Below are 13661 nucleotides of genomic sequence, written 5' to 3' on the forward strand. Positions count from 1 at the left end.
GTGCCACCGTGTGCTTATAAGGTGTCCCCGGGGCAGTTTTTACGTTCACAGGATCGAAGCCTTAGGTGAAGCCCCTCACTGAGGGAAGCCTTCTTTCTTCACACCCGGCCACGGTTTCCCGGGAGAACATTAGGCTCTGCTTCCTCCACGTCTCACTTGTGGGGTGGGCTGAAAGGATTGTGGAAAAGTCCTGTGAGAGAGGTCATAGCATGTGGGTTCCGGTGCCAGTGACTCGAGGGTGTTCCTGGGCAGCGTTTTTTTTTTGAGACAGAGTCTCACTGTGTTGCCCGGGCTAGAGTGCCGTGACGTCAGCCTAGCTCACAGCAACCTCAAACTCCTGGGCTCAAGCGATCCTCCTGCCTCAGCCTCCCAAGTAGCTGGAACTACAGGCATGCGCCACCATGCCCGGCTAATTTTTTCCATGTATTTTTAGTTGTCCAGCTAATTTCTTTCTATTTTTAGTAGAGATGGGGTCTCATTCTTCCTCAGGCTGGTCTCGAACTCCTGACCTTGAGCAATCCTCCTGCCTCAGCCTCCCAGGAGTGCTAGGTCCCCCTTTTTTTAAATAAAATGATGGCAGTGTTTTCTTTTTAGGACTGGTAAGGAGTTTAAACACATCTGAGGAAAAGTGAGATACAGATTGTGACTTGAATTTGAAACTCTCTAAATCTAACTTTTTCCCTATTAGGATTCACTACAACATTTTCTATTGCCTGTATCTTCAGGAGAATTCCTCCACTCAGGCCACAAAAGTTAAGGAGGAGCCATCCGTCTGGCCAGGGTAAGGATGCCTGTCAGTTGGGTGTGTGTTTTCTCGTCCGTTCTTGACTCTTTCCGTGCTTAGGGAGGGAGGTGTTTTGTTTCACTTGAGCAACTGTATGGAGGACTGTGGTGCATTATGTGACATTCGCCCATTTTAAGAGTACAATTCAGTCATTTTTTTTAGTACATTCACTGAGTTGTGTAACCAGCATTGTCATTTAGTTTTAGAGCATTTTTATCCCCCTAAGGGGAGGCCTTTTGTGGGTCACCTTTTGTTTACCCAGTTTGGTTTTTGGGCAGTCTATCCCCTGAGCTTTTCAATCCTTTTCTGTTTTTTTCTAATTTCTCTTCGGTGATGGTTACAGCAAGAAAACCATCCAACTTACACATGAACAGCAGCTGATTCTGAATCATAAGATGGAACCTCTCCAGGTGGTGAAGATTATGGCATTTGCAGGTGAGGGGGCGCGGCAGGCTCAGGATGTGGTTGTTTTCTGCCCTTTCTCCCTATGTCCCCTTCCCACTACCGGCCAGAGCACTTCACCGTCGTCGATTAGTGAACTGCCTCCGTCAGGTAACCTCGGAAGCGGTGGGCTCAGGACACCTGCTTCCTCTCAGCCTCCTGTGAACGTCCGCGTTGGAATTCCCATGGAGGAAGGTGGTTCACTGGGGTTAGCTGTGGGGTAGACACCACTGGGATCGGTGCAGCCCATCATCATCATCACCGCCATCGTGTGCTCAGTCACTGACTGCCCTGGAGAGGGAGGCCGTGGTGATCTCCAGCTCAGAGGGAGGGCCTGCCCTCCCTTTGCTCTAACCTGCGTTCCTAAATACATCGTCTGCTGTTCTCCTGACTAGTCAGCCGAGCCGCTTACAGTCTCCCTAGGTGCTTGGTTATTCTATCTTTTAAAACCTGAAATCCCATCCTGCTGCTTTCCCGGCTAAGTGTCCTGCTGACAGCATTTCCTAAATGCCTGCAGTGTGCTGGGCGTGGCGCTGATCCTAACGACATTCCGTGAGCTTGGTTAGTTACGCTTATTTTATAGATAAAGAAATTGAAGCTCAGAGAGACTCACCCCAGGTTAAATAAGCACATAGTGGTGGAGAATTCAAAGCCAGATCCAGGTCTTTCCAGAGACATTCCTTCTTCTCACTCCCCTGCCCCCATGGTCATCGTTGTCCTCACAAACCCTACAGTAAGTGTCACCCATGTATCGCTGAGGAGCAAACTGAAGCTCGGTGAGGTCAGGGGCTCGTTGTTACTCGGCTGGAAACTGCCAGGGCTGAGATCCTGGCTTCGAATCTGCTGCCCTTTGGGGACGAGCCTGGACCTGATTAGGGGGTCCGTTGGCACGTTTCGCCTGGTCAGAGGGTCACCTCTTTCCTCTGGGCTTCCCCAGGCACCGGGAAGACCTCGACCCTGGTCAAGTACGCGGAGAAGTGGTCTCAGAGCAGGTTTCTGTACGTGACGTTCAACAAGAGCATCGCCAAGCAGGCCGAGCGCGTCTTTCCCAGCAACGTCACCTGCAAAACCTTCCACTCCATGGCCTATGGGCACGTCGGGCGCAAGTGAGTGTCGCCCTCGTCCTGCCGTTTTTCCCATGACGATCACTGTGGTCATATGTGAGCTTGCACCACAGCAGCCTGAGGACACGTCATGCTGTCATCTCCACTTACAGATCTAGTGATTCGTACTTTTATCCTGTAAAATATATTGTTTACATGTAACAGTATCTTGCTGAGAGGGGCATTCTCATTTTTTTGGAATTGAGGCACAAAGGTCAAAACGCCTTGTTTAAAGTTGGGCTGTCACAAGTCTTGATCAGTTTTCGGCTGGGGTGGGTGGGAGACTCAGCGGAGGTGCCCTTGCCCCAGGTTCCCTGGGTGTAGAAACTTCGAGTGTCCCCTTGGGGGCCTCTTGGAGCCCAGATCACCCCTTGGAATAGTGGTATCTGCCACAAGCTGATTTCTCTTCTGGGTTGTTCCATGTGAGTTCCTGCAGGCCCAGGGTAAGCCATTCCAAATCAGGCGTGGACCTTGCAGAACCTCTCTGGCTTTTAAAAGTTCTGTCTCGGCTGATGTGACACCTGGACCTACCCTGTGATGTCGCTGGAGAGAACGGGGCAGGTGTTAAATACCACCGGACCAGGAAGGGCAAATTCTGTTCCTTTGGTATGTGCGTTACAGGTACCAGTCGAAGAAGAAGTTGAATCTCTTCAAGTTGACACCCTTCATGGTCAGTTCCGTCCTTGCTGAGGGGAAGGGTGGATTCATACGGGCCAAGCTCGTGTGTAAGACTTTAGAGAACTTCTTCGCCTCGGCCGACGAGGAGCTGACCATCGACCACGTGCCCATCTGGTGTAAGAACAGCCAAGGACAGAGAGTGATGGTGGAGCAGAGTGAGAAACTGGTCAGCATCCCGGCGTCTTACGTGTTAGGGACCTGGGGACGGGAGGGTTGCCCAGGCATGGGGCTGGCAGGGCACGTGTTGTTTCTGTCATCTCTGCAGAGCAGCTCGCAGGAAGTGGAAGGTGGCAGGGGGAGGCCGTAGCCCGCAGTCCCAGCTGCCAGTCGTCTGGTGTTTTCTCCTGTGAGGACCACCCATGGACCTCTCACTTAATCCTCACAGTAGTTCTCCCGTTTAGCAGGAGACGGGACAGAACACGACCTGCTCGTGACTTACAAGGGCTTGACATTGGGGCTTCTGGACCTAGAATCTGAGCTTATCTGAAGCCTGGGAATCTCTTTTCTAATTTTTTTGGTTATTGGTTCTGTAGAGTAGGTTTTACTAGTGGAAAAGCTATTTCTTATTTTTACCAAGTCTTTTCCATCCTTTGCCACTCTTTTTATGAGTTAAGTATCAGTCTTGAATCTAGAAAGACAGTCCACCTTTTCCTGGTTCATCCAGAGTCGGGACTTGGCGCGGCCCCAGCTGCTCCCTCATCAGCACTTGACCCCCTCTGCAGCGTGCAAAGGCGTCGCAGAGCCCGTGGAGGCCTGGCAGGCGCCGCTCACCCTTCTGTGGTGACACCTTTGCCCCCACTGCTGTCTGGGATGGAAGCGTGACTGCAGGGTGCTGCCTTTTCCAGGGATTCAAACCATGGGTTACCGTGTCTCTTGCTTTCTAGAATGGTGTCCTTGAAGCCAGCCGCCTCTGGGACAACATGCGGAAGCTGGGGGAGTGCACGGAAGAGGCGTACCAGATGACTCACGATGGTAGGCAAGCTCCGGACGTTGCGTCTGTTACGTGGAACGGCCTTCCTGCGCGTTCTGACTCTCGCTGCTCCCTTCTTTTAGGCTACCTGAAGCTCTGGCAGCTGAGCAAGCCTCTGCTGGCCTCTTACGATGCCATCTTTGTGGACGAGGCCCAGGACTGCACCCCAGGTGATAAACTGTTCTGGACACCCGTAGTCTCAGATGCTAGAAACAGCCTCGCGATTACGTAAGAGGACTCGTGTGTGCAATGAGTTGATTATTCTTATTTGTGATAAAGAAGAGGAGCAAACGATCCTCCTTATGTGACTTAAGATTTCAGCAGTTGTCCCCATGGCCACCCGCAGCACGTTTATCTTCCTCCATGTGTTTCACTCGGGTGGTTCTTAAAACGTGGACTTAGTGGGGGTCACAGGGTGATGGGGACCTGGGCTCATGCTCCCTGGGAAAAGAGTCAATTTAGAGTAAAAAATCTGTCCTGTTTCTCAAGTGGCTCATGGAGAACAGACAATTTTATGAGTGTGACTTTGGAGGTCATTGGATGTTATGTTACAATATTGGAAGACAATTTGTCCCGTTTTATATTTGCCTATGTAATTTCTGATACTGAATAATTCATCCATGACTAGAAATAATCTGTATTTCTAGGACCAAAAACCATTTCTTTTGTCCGTTATAAAATTGCTGCTTTTGATTGCATGCGCGTGCCCTGCAGAAAAAGGCAGCTTTGTTGTCCGCGTGCCCTGGCTTTTTTTGTGAAAGCGTTTTCACCCTTTTCTGTTTGCCGGGTGGGTTGGAGGCCTCGAGATTTCTCACTGTCCCTCTTGTTGCTGCTTGCAGCCATCATGAATATAGTTCTGTCCCAGCCCTGCGGGAAGATCTTCGTAGGGGACCCGCACCAGCAGATCTATACCTTCCGTGGCGCGGTCAACGCTCTGTTCACCGTCCCCCACACCCACGTCTTCTATCTGACGCAGGTAAGCGATCTCACTGCGTCTGAGAGCAAGCGTTACGTCTTCCCGTTTTTACGCGCCATGCACTGCGCGAGGCATCCCGCTCGGCTCACAGCGTGCAGCAAATCGTCACTGCCGAGCAGGAGTTCCCAAAGTGTGGTTTTTGGGGGCCGGCACAGCCACGCCGCTTCCATGGTGGTTACTGCACGACAGTTGTCGGAGGAAGAGCTGCTAGCCGAGCTGTGAGGTGAGCCGGCTGCTGCTGTCTTGCACCACCTGTGCTCGAAAGGACAGCTGACAGACGGTGCCGGTTGTCCCGACTTGGGTATTTGGCCTTTTTTCAGAGATGAATGAAATGCTCTGTGACTTCAGGGAAAATAACTGACAGTGTTTGTTGTCAAAGGTAACGTTTTTGCTTTCAAGCCAAATTAAAATTTTGGCAAACTCAGATCCGTGACGGTGAGCATGACGACTGTGAAAAGGTCATTAGACACCCCTCCCTCTGCAGCAGCACGTCTGCGTGAGGCCGAGCTCTCTTCACATGCCTCAGCAAGACAGCAGATCGCAGCAGACCTCACGCAGATGTCAGTGCGGGAGGCCGGCTGTTGTCCATAAGCCAGGCACTGAAGAGATGTGCAAAGAGGAAAAGCAGTGCCGCTCTTCTTCTTAAATTGTTTTTGTTCTGGGAATTGTAGTTATGTTTGTTTCAAAAAATACATTCTTCATGCTATCATGTAAGAGGCTTATTTTTATTTTTAAATGAGTTAAAGTTTCTAATGTGATAAATGTAGATAGATAGAGCTCATGTAAATAAAAGCTCTTTGGAGGCCTCAGTAATTTTTAAGTGTGAAGCGTCCTAAGGCTAGAAGTTTGAGAACGGCTGGTTTTATGAAACTCACTTCTAGTTAGAGGATATGAGACGTGTCACTTGTATTAAAGTATAAGCTGTACTGTGTTTCGTTGAAAGTTCTGTGGACTCCTCTTTGACTCTTCCTTTGTTCCTGTCTGCTATGGTGATTTATGGTGGCCCCAGCTCAGAGTAGTTTTGTTCTTTTAGTAGACAGTATTTTTTTTAGAGCAGTAAGATTTATAGAAAAATTGAGAAGAGAGTTCTAATATGCCTTGCACTCAGTTTCCCTTGTTACAAACATATTAACGTGGAACACTTGCCACAAATAATGAACCAGTAATGATATATTAATATAAACTAAAGTCCAGGGTTCATTCATATTTCCTAAGTTTTGATTTTTGTTTTTTAAATTTTTTTTTTAGAGATAGGATCTTGCTCTGTCGCTCAGGCTGGAGGATCTTGCTCTGTCGCTAAGGCTGGAGTGCAATGAATGGCATGATCATAGCTCAGTGTAGCCTTCAACCCTGGGCTCAAGCGATCCTCCCAAAGTGCTGGGATTATAGGCATGAGCCACTGCACCCAGCCTAGTTTTTCAATAATGTCTTGTGCTACTCCAGGATCCCGTCCGTATACCAGGTTACGTTTAGTCACATGTCCTTAGGCTCTTCTTGGCTGTGACAGTTTCTTAGACTCTGCTTGTTTTTTATGACCTTGACAGTTTTGAGGAGTACTGGTCAAGTACTTTGTTTTATAGGATGCCCCTGTACTGGAATTCATCTTACATGTTTTCTCATGGACTAGGGTTCTGGGCTCTGGGAGGATGACCACAGAGGAGAGGTGCCATTTTCATCACATGCTACTGAGGGTGCATACTGTCAGGGCAGTTCATGACTGCCAGTGTTGAACTTGATCACCTGGCTGGAGCAGGCTTCTCCAGGCTCCTCCTTTGCACACTGTGTGCTCTGTAGGAAGTCCCTATCCTCAGTCCACACTGACGGAGCTCATGTTGGAGAATCTTCATAAATTATTGGAATTCTTCTGCAGAGATTTGTCTTTTCTCTCCTATTGATTTAGTCAGTCATTCAGCTGACGGATATGTATAATTTGGGTTATGGTTCATTGAGAATAGTTTTATAGCAACAGTGTACTGTTTGTTAAAAGTCCAATTTTCCTTTGGCTGTATTATTGCTCTTTGCCAAAGCACATAAAACTTTATTGCCTGAAGTTATGAATGCATGGAAACAGGCAGTAAACACCATGAGTTTGGGGAAGAATGCTATCTTTTCAGCCAGATGGTCAAGGAAGTGTAGGGTCTTGGGCTGAGTTTTGGAGGGTACGAAATGATACTGGTAGAGGAAAAGGAGTTCTAGGCAGAGAAAACAGCATGAGCAGGGCAGGGGCTGTGCAGGGAGCTCCAGTTCGTACTGATTCTGCTCGTGGCTAGTGGGCGCTGGTGGCGATTATAAACTTAGTACTGCGCAGGCGGTGATTGTGAAGTTAACGTAAGGGTCTCAAAGGTAAGGGGAGAAACCCTCCCTACCCTCTCTTAATCCTTTGTATAATTTAAACTTCACTAGATTTGGGAAAAAAGGATAGATTTGCTTAAAAGAAAAGTTCACTGTTGGCATTGGGGAATAATGGAAAATAAAGCCTGCCCAGGTGGTGAAGGATCTGGAAAGTAAATGAATCAACTTTCCTTTCCGTGTCGGGCGAGTCGGGAGTGCCGTGCCGGGTTTGGCAAGGCCAGGCCTCGGCAGCAATGATGTGCGCGTGGACGTCAGGGCAGTTGCTAACTACCTTTGTTTTGTTTTCCGACAGAGTTTTAGATTTGGCGTGGAGATAGCTTACGTGGGAGCTACCATCTTGGATGTTTGCAAGAGAGTAAGGAAAAAGACTCTGGTTGGAGGAAACCATCAGAGTAAGGCTTTCAGTCACTCCTCTCTCATTTGTCACAAAAACTAGTTTTCCTCCTTATTTTGATTTGCCGTACAGTTTGTGCTCTCTCCCCAAAGGTGGCATCAGAGGTGACGCAAAAGGGCAGGTGGCCCTGCTGTCCCGGACCAACGCCAACGTGTTCGATGAGGCCGTACGAGTGACCGAAGGAGAAGTACCTTCGAGGATCCATCTGATTGGGGTGAGAGGAGATTTCTGTTGACGGCTCCATGCACAGAAACTTTGCAGATGAACATACCCAGTGAACATGTTCAACTTCTCTGAGGTTATTATGCAAGAATGTTTTGGGTTTTTACTCTGTCGGCCGGGCTGTTCCATGACTGGAGTCTCTGCCCCGCCGTTCTTTTTTGCTAGCGGAACCTCCCTATGAAGCATACTCAATGAGGACCAAGGCCCTTTTCCTCCTCTATTGAAAAAATGAACGTCCTGGCCGGGCGCGGTGGCTCACGCCTGTAATCATAGCACTCTGGGAGGTTGAGGTGGGAGGATCGTTTGAGCTCAGGAGTTGGAGACCAGCCTGAGCAAGAGCGAGACCCCGTCTCTACTAAAAATAGAAAGAAATTGGCAGGACAACTAAAAATATATAGAAAAAATTAGCCGGGCATGGTGGTACATGCCTATAGTCCCAGCTACTCGGGAGGCTGAGGCAGGAGGATTGCTTGAGCCCAGGAATTTGAGATTGCTGTGAGCTAGGCTGATGCCACAGCACTCTAGCCTGGGTAACAGAGCCAGACTATGTCTGGAAAAAAAAAAAAATTGAACATCCTTCTCACCTGGACGTTGCAAATGAGGCTGCCGGCTACCCAAAGCTTTCCTGGTTGTGTGTTGTCCCTTAGCGTAAGAACAGCTGGGCTGACCACATGTGGCGTTAAGACCTGGGTTCTAGCTCTGGCTCTGTCACTAGCTTCGTGTGGCCCGAGGCAAGTCACAACTTCTGTGCGCCTCATTCTCTCCACCTCTAAGACAAAGGTAATGTTCTCATTTGCCCGTCTCACGGGGAGCTAGGAGGATCAGAGGGTACCTTGACGGCATTTTAAACTGTGAAACAAAATTATACAACTGAAAGAAACTCATTTATGGGAAAAATATTTTCGAGGGTGTGCTGTGTGTTAGGCACTCAGTAAATTCAATAGTGAATCGTAATTAAAATGTTTTAAGTTTTTTATTTATAAAGATTACATAATTGTGTTATAGAAATTTTGGAAACTAAAAAAATCACATGATCCCTGTATTTCATATAATTTCATTTTTGCTAATTATTTCTGTCTTATCCTTGTAGATGTGTATTTTTGCATAATTGCAATTATAGTGTACGTTAAAATGTATGCTGTTTTCACTCAATACATAAGCATATATTCTTTCATTGCTACTTTAATGACCTTGTAATATTTCATATAGTGGATATAGCATAATTTAGCCATTTTCATTATTGTAAGAGAATAATATTTTTAGAATATCGTCCATGCTGGGCAAAATATAAAGTAAGTTGTTCTCGTCTCTCACATCCACTTACTGCCTGTAGCGTGTGTCATGGCACATGATCACACATCTGGTTGTGAATTATAATGGATACTGTCATATTTCCTTTTTTCTTTTTTTAATTAAAAAAATTTTTTTGAGACAGTCTTGCTGTGTCACCCTAGCTAGAGTGCAGTGGCGTCATAGCTCACAGCAACCTCAAACTCCTAGGCTTAAGTGATCCTCCTGCCTCAGCCTCCCAGAGCGCTGGGATTACAGGTGTGGGCCACCGCGCCAGCCTCAGTCTCTGTTTTATGTCAGTTGGGTGCACCCGTCCCTTGGGTGCAGTTTGAGATTGACTTCCAAGAAACCGTCTCTTTCCAAAATCCCATCCCTACATTTGGCATATTTTATTGTGTTAAAACGACAACCATAAAACAAGAAAATAACAAAAAAGCAAAAATCCCACCAAAAATCTTTTTCAGGGGATCAAATCATTTGGATTGGACAGAATCATCGATATCTGGATCCTCCTTCAGCCGGAGGAAGAACGGAGGAAACGTGAGTACCCACTGGCCGCGGGACGCGTCAGGTGCTGGGGCGGGGGAGGGCAGGGCCGGCTCCAGTCAGGCCTCTTACTTTCCTTCCGGAGAAGGCGGAGCAGGCGGCGCCCTTTCCCACGAGGAGTGGGTGCCCGAGGCCTCCTGTCTTCCGAGGTGCCAGCAGTTCCCCATCCCTGCCTCAGGAGCCTCCGTTTCTTCCCCCCGCTGGTCCCGCAGGCTGTCTTCCGCCCCTTCTGCCCGGCAGCCTCACACCTGGCCCCTGCCGTGGTAGCGCCTCGCACTTCCTAGCGCTTTTCTTCTCCGGCTTCCACACCACCGGCCGTCGTGCCGCGGTCAGGACCGTGCTGCCGCCGCCCTCTGTGCGTGTCCCCCGTGGCGCGTTAACCTGTGGTGTATCCTCCTCAGGAAACCTCGTCATTAAAGACAGATTTATCAGAAGATGGGTGCACAAAGAAGGCTTTAGCGGCTTCAAGAGGTACGTGACGGCCGCCGAGGACAAGGAGCTCGAGGCAAAGATCGCAGTCGTGGAAAAGTACAACATCAGGATTCCAGAGCTGGTGGAGAGAATAGAAAAATGCCACATCGAAGACCTGGACTTCGCAGGTGAGGGAAGCGGCTGGTTTCTACCTTCCCGCCAAGAGAGGCGCAGGTGGTCTGATGTTTGGTACCTGCGCGAAGTGTCTGTGGCCAAGGATGGCTTCGTCGTTTAAGACAAAGGGGAGCAGAGTTCTCGTTCTTATTCAGGGGCTCTTTGTTCTGTTTTACTTCCAAGCCCGTAGCATGGGATTCTCTAGCCCCAACTCTGCCAGGGGTAACTCTGGGCAAGGCACGCAGCCCTCTCCCAGGCCTCTGTCCCCGCACGTATAAGATACGGGGTTCACGTAAGTCCTTCTGGCCTCTGGAACGTGATTCTGAGAGGTGCTGGCTCCTGCAACTCATTTTCTACTTTTCCCTTCCTTTTTCTTTTTCTTCTTCTTTCGACCATAGTTTCTTCTGTCCTCCTTTCCACACAAAACTATACTTAGCAAGAAAATTTCGTTAGAGTTTCAAGGGTCAAGTAGGGCACAAAAAGTTTTGTTGTTGTTCTTTTGTTTCTTTCCCTGAGACACCCCCCTCTAACCATATGCCGTGTGTTTGTTCTAGAATACATTTTGGGCACCGTGCACAAAGCCAAAGGCTTGGAGTTTGACACTGTGCATGTTTTGGATGATTTCGTGAAAGTGCCTTGTGCCAGGCATAACCTGCCCCAGCTTCCCCACTTCCGCGTCGGTAAGGAGCCTGGTCCTCTGGGCTGCTCTGATCTCAACAGTGAAGCGTTGGCGCGATGCTTCCCTGTGACTGCCTTGATTTTTGCTGGATGGTGTGGCCTCCTGGGAGGGCCCTTCTAGAAAAAAGAACAAAACATCTCCTGGTCTTAAACTTTTGATTCCTGTACTGCGGTTTTTAGAAAAAGCAAACTTCCCCTGGGTGCAGCGCTCTTGGGTAAAAGCTTTAACACAGACAGTTACCTGCTAACTGAGCTGTTCTTTCTTTAATTAGTTTCCCTTCTTTTTGTCAAAGAGATCAGGTAAAAGACAAAATAGTAAATACTCCTTATCGTTTGTCTGCTTTTTAATAAATTCATGCTCAAGGCTAGTTGTTAAACTCTAAGCATCAGTGATTTTGTTTTGGTTTTAAATCTCAGAATAAAACCATTTGAAATTTCCCTACAAACAAACAAAAGCTGTTAACTGTGGGTTCAAAATTTGGGGCATAGCATACACTGGGTGCGGAAACACAGACACCGAGCACTTTATCTTTGGCGAGCGCGGCCGTGAGGCGGCAGACGTGCCGAGCGTGAGCTGGAGTGGGGCGAGGGCAGGACGTGGCCCTCGGGAGACACTAGCTGCTTTTTATTGGGAGGGAGAAGTTTTTGTTTTATTATTCTACCACTTTTTTTTCCTGCTGGTTTACATGTTTACATACTTGATTTTTTTTTTTTTTTTTTGGCAACGGCTTTACTGAGGTGTAATTTACATAGCACACGGTTCAGACTGTGGGGTTCAGTGGCCGTTAGCGTGTCTGCAGACCAGCTGCTCTGAGTTCCTGCTGCCGTGTAGGTGTTGTGACCGAGATGACAGGCGTGGGGCGGGCCAGGCAGACTTGTCCGTGTGCGTGTCCCGGGACGGCGTCAGGTGTTTCCAGATTGGACTCTGTCCAGAGAGGCAGCCTAAGGAAGTGGAAGGAGTGTGAACTTGAGACACAAGCAGACTCGGGTCCAGCTCCCGGCCCTCGATGAGCCGTGCGTGGCCTTGTTTGTGTGAGCGGGGTCACCTCTTTAAACCTCAGTTTCCCCGTATGTCTCACAGGCTTCTTGCGAGGAGGACTGGGATAGCGAATGTAAATATCCACCTGGCACGTCACAGGTGTGATAACCAATTAACACAGCCCTGGGATTTACATAGCAGGACTGAATAAAACCCAGCGTTTTGTGCTAGCAGTCTGCTAGGTTTTGGTTTATTTTTGGCCGTTGTAGGAAAATTTTATGTAAACAGGCAGCAAACCTTCAGTGGTTTTTTTGGGGGGGTGGGGTGAGAGGTAGTAAACATTTAGGTGAGAACATAAGTTTCTGTAAGCTGCTTTTGAGTTGATTTTTTCCCCTTTACTTTCTTCAGAGTCATTTTCTGAGGACGAATGGAATCTACTGTATGTTGCAGTAACTCGTGCCAAGAAACGTCTCATCATGACCAAGTCGCTGGAGAACATCTTGACTCTGGCCGGGGTAAGAGGGATGGGAGGCATGAGCTACTTTGGCAACGTTCGGGTTTTGTTTGGTCCGCGTGAGGGACCAGGATCCCGGGTTGGAAGGGAAGGGCTTCTCGAGTGTGCAGAGGCGGATCACGGTGCAAGAAGCGTTCTCACACAACAGAAACGCTCTTGTCTAAGTTCTTTCCTAATTCGGTCTAAAAAGTTCTGTTTAAAATCAGCAGTGTTCATATATTTCTTAGTTTCTTCCTTTCTCGATCAATTCTCAACACTCTTAGGGAAAAAATGGCAAGCATGTTTTCTGCGTCCAGACTTCTCCTCGTTCCTTTGGAAATGGCTGCTGTAGCCGCCACCGGCGGGCTTTCCAGAACACACGTCCAGGCCAGGGGAGAATGAGTGTTCAGGCTCCTGGCCTTTGTCACTGGCCGAGATGCAGAAGAGTGAGCTACTCAGCACTCGCTCACTCACTGCTCCTCCCCAAAACACCTTCTCCCCCCTCTTAACTTACTTTTGTCTATTTGCTGCCTTTCGCGGCTAGAGTATAAACCATGTTGTCTTTCAATCCTGTTGTAAACCAGAACAGACCTTTTTTGGGGGATTCTGGGGGATAGAGTCTCGCTCGGTCACTCAGGCTGGAGCGCAGTTTTGTGATCATAGCTCCCTGCAGCCTCGAACCCCTGGGCTTGTGCCATCTTCCTGTTTCAGTGTCCGAAGCAGCCGGGACTACAGGTGTGCACCATCACACCAGCTAATTTTTCTATTTTTTTGTAGAGTCAGGATCTCTCTCTTGCTCAGGCTGGTCTCTAACTCCTGGCCTCGAGTGATCCTCCCGACTCAGCCTTCCAAAGTGCTAGGATTACAGATGTGAGCCACTGTGCCCAGCCTCCAATTTTAATTTTTAATTCAAACTTTTTGTTGTTAAATATAACACAAATATGTAAAACAGCATAAAGCAGTTTAAAATCATGATGCAGTGAGCGTACGCCAGATCAGGAGATGGGACCTGCCAGCCTCCTGGCTTCGTGGCGCCCTCTCCCCTCCCGAGGTCATGGGAAGCACCGTCTCAGTTTGCCGCGCAGTGTTCTACCAAGCGCGCACCACCAGTCATGAGTACTGAAGACGAGACGCTTTTTGCATGTGCTCTTCTTCCACCCCCCCCCCCCC

At 48.6% G+C, this 13661-nt stretch overlaps 1 protein-coding gene across 1 annotated transcript in view; it reads left to right on the plus strand.

Moving 5' to 3' along the window:
* FBXO18 (F-box protein, helicase, 18) overlaps nucleotides 1–13661 on the plus strand; it is a 45913-nt gene that overhangs the window by 29078 nt on the left and 3174 nt on the right. Inside the window, exons 7-19 of the mRNA XM_012664904.1 lie at nucleotides 640–781; nucleotides 1128–1219; nucleotides 2163–2331; nucleotides 2950–3172; nucleotides 3891–3978; nucleotides 4060–4146; nucleotides 4816–4952; nucleotides 7597–7696; nucleotides 7791–7912; nucleotides 9675–9750; nucleotides 10158–10355; nucleotides 10896–11021; nucleotides 12407–12513. Coding sequence (XP_012520358.1) covers nucleotides 640–781; nucleotides 1128–1219; nucleotides 2163–2331; nucleotides 2950–3172; nucleotides 3891–3978; nucleotides 4060–4146; nucleotides 4816–4952; nucleotides 7597–7696; nucleotides 7791–7912; nucleotides 9675–9750; nucleotides 10158–10355; nucleotides 10896–11021; nucleotides 12407–12513 — 1667 coding nt within the window. The remainder of the gene's footprint in view (nucleotides 1–639; nucleotides 782–1127; nucleotides 1220–2162; nucleotides 2332–2949; nucleotides 3173–3890; nucleotides 3979–4059; nucleotides 4147–4815; nucleotides 4953–7596; nucleotides 7697–7790; nucleotides 7913–9674; nucleotides 9751–10157; nucleotides 10356–10895; nucleotides 11022–12406; nucleotides 12514–13661) is intronic.

The sequence above is a fragment of the Propithecus coquereli genome, unplaced genomic scaffold (assembly GCF_000956105.1).
Source record: "Propithecus coquereli isolate 6110/MARCELLA unplaced genomic scaffold, Pcoq_1.0 Scaffold94, whole genome shotgun sequence".
Taxonomy (NCBI): domain Eukaryota; kingdom Metazoa; phylum Chordata; class Mammalia; order Primates; family Indriidae; genus Propithecus; species Propithecus coquereli.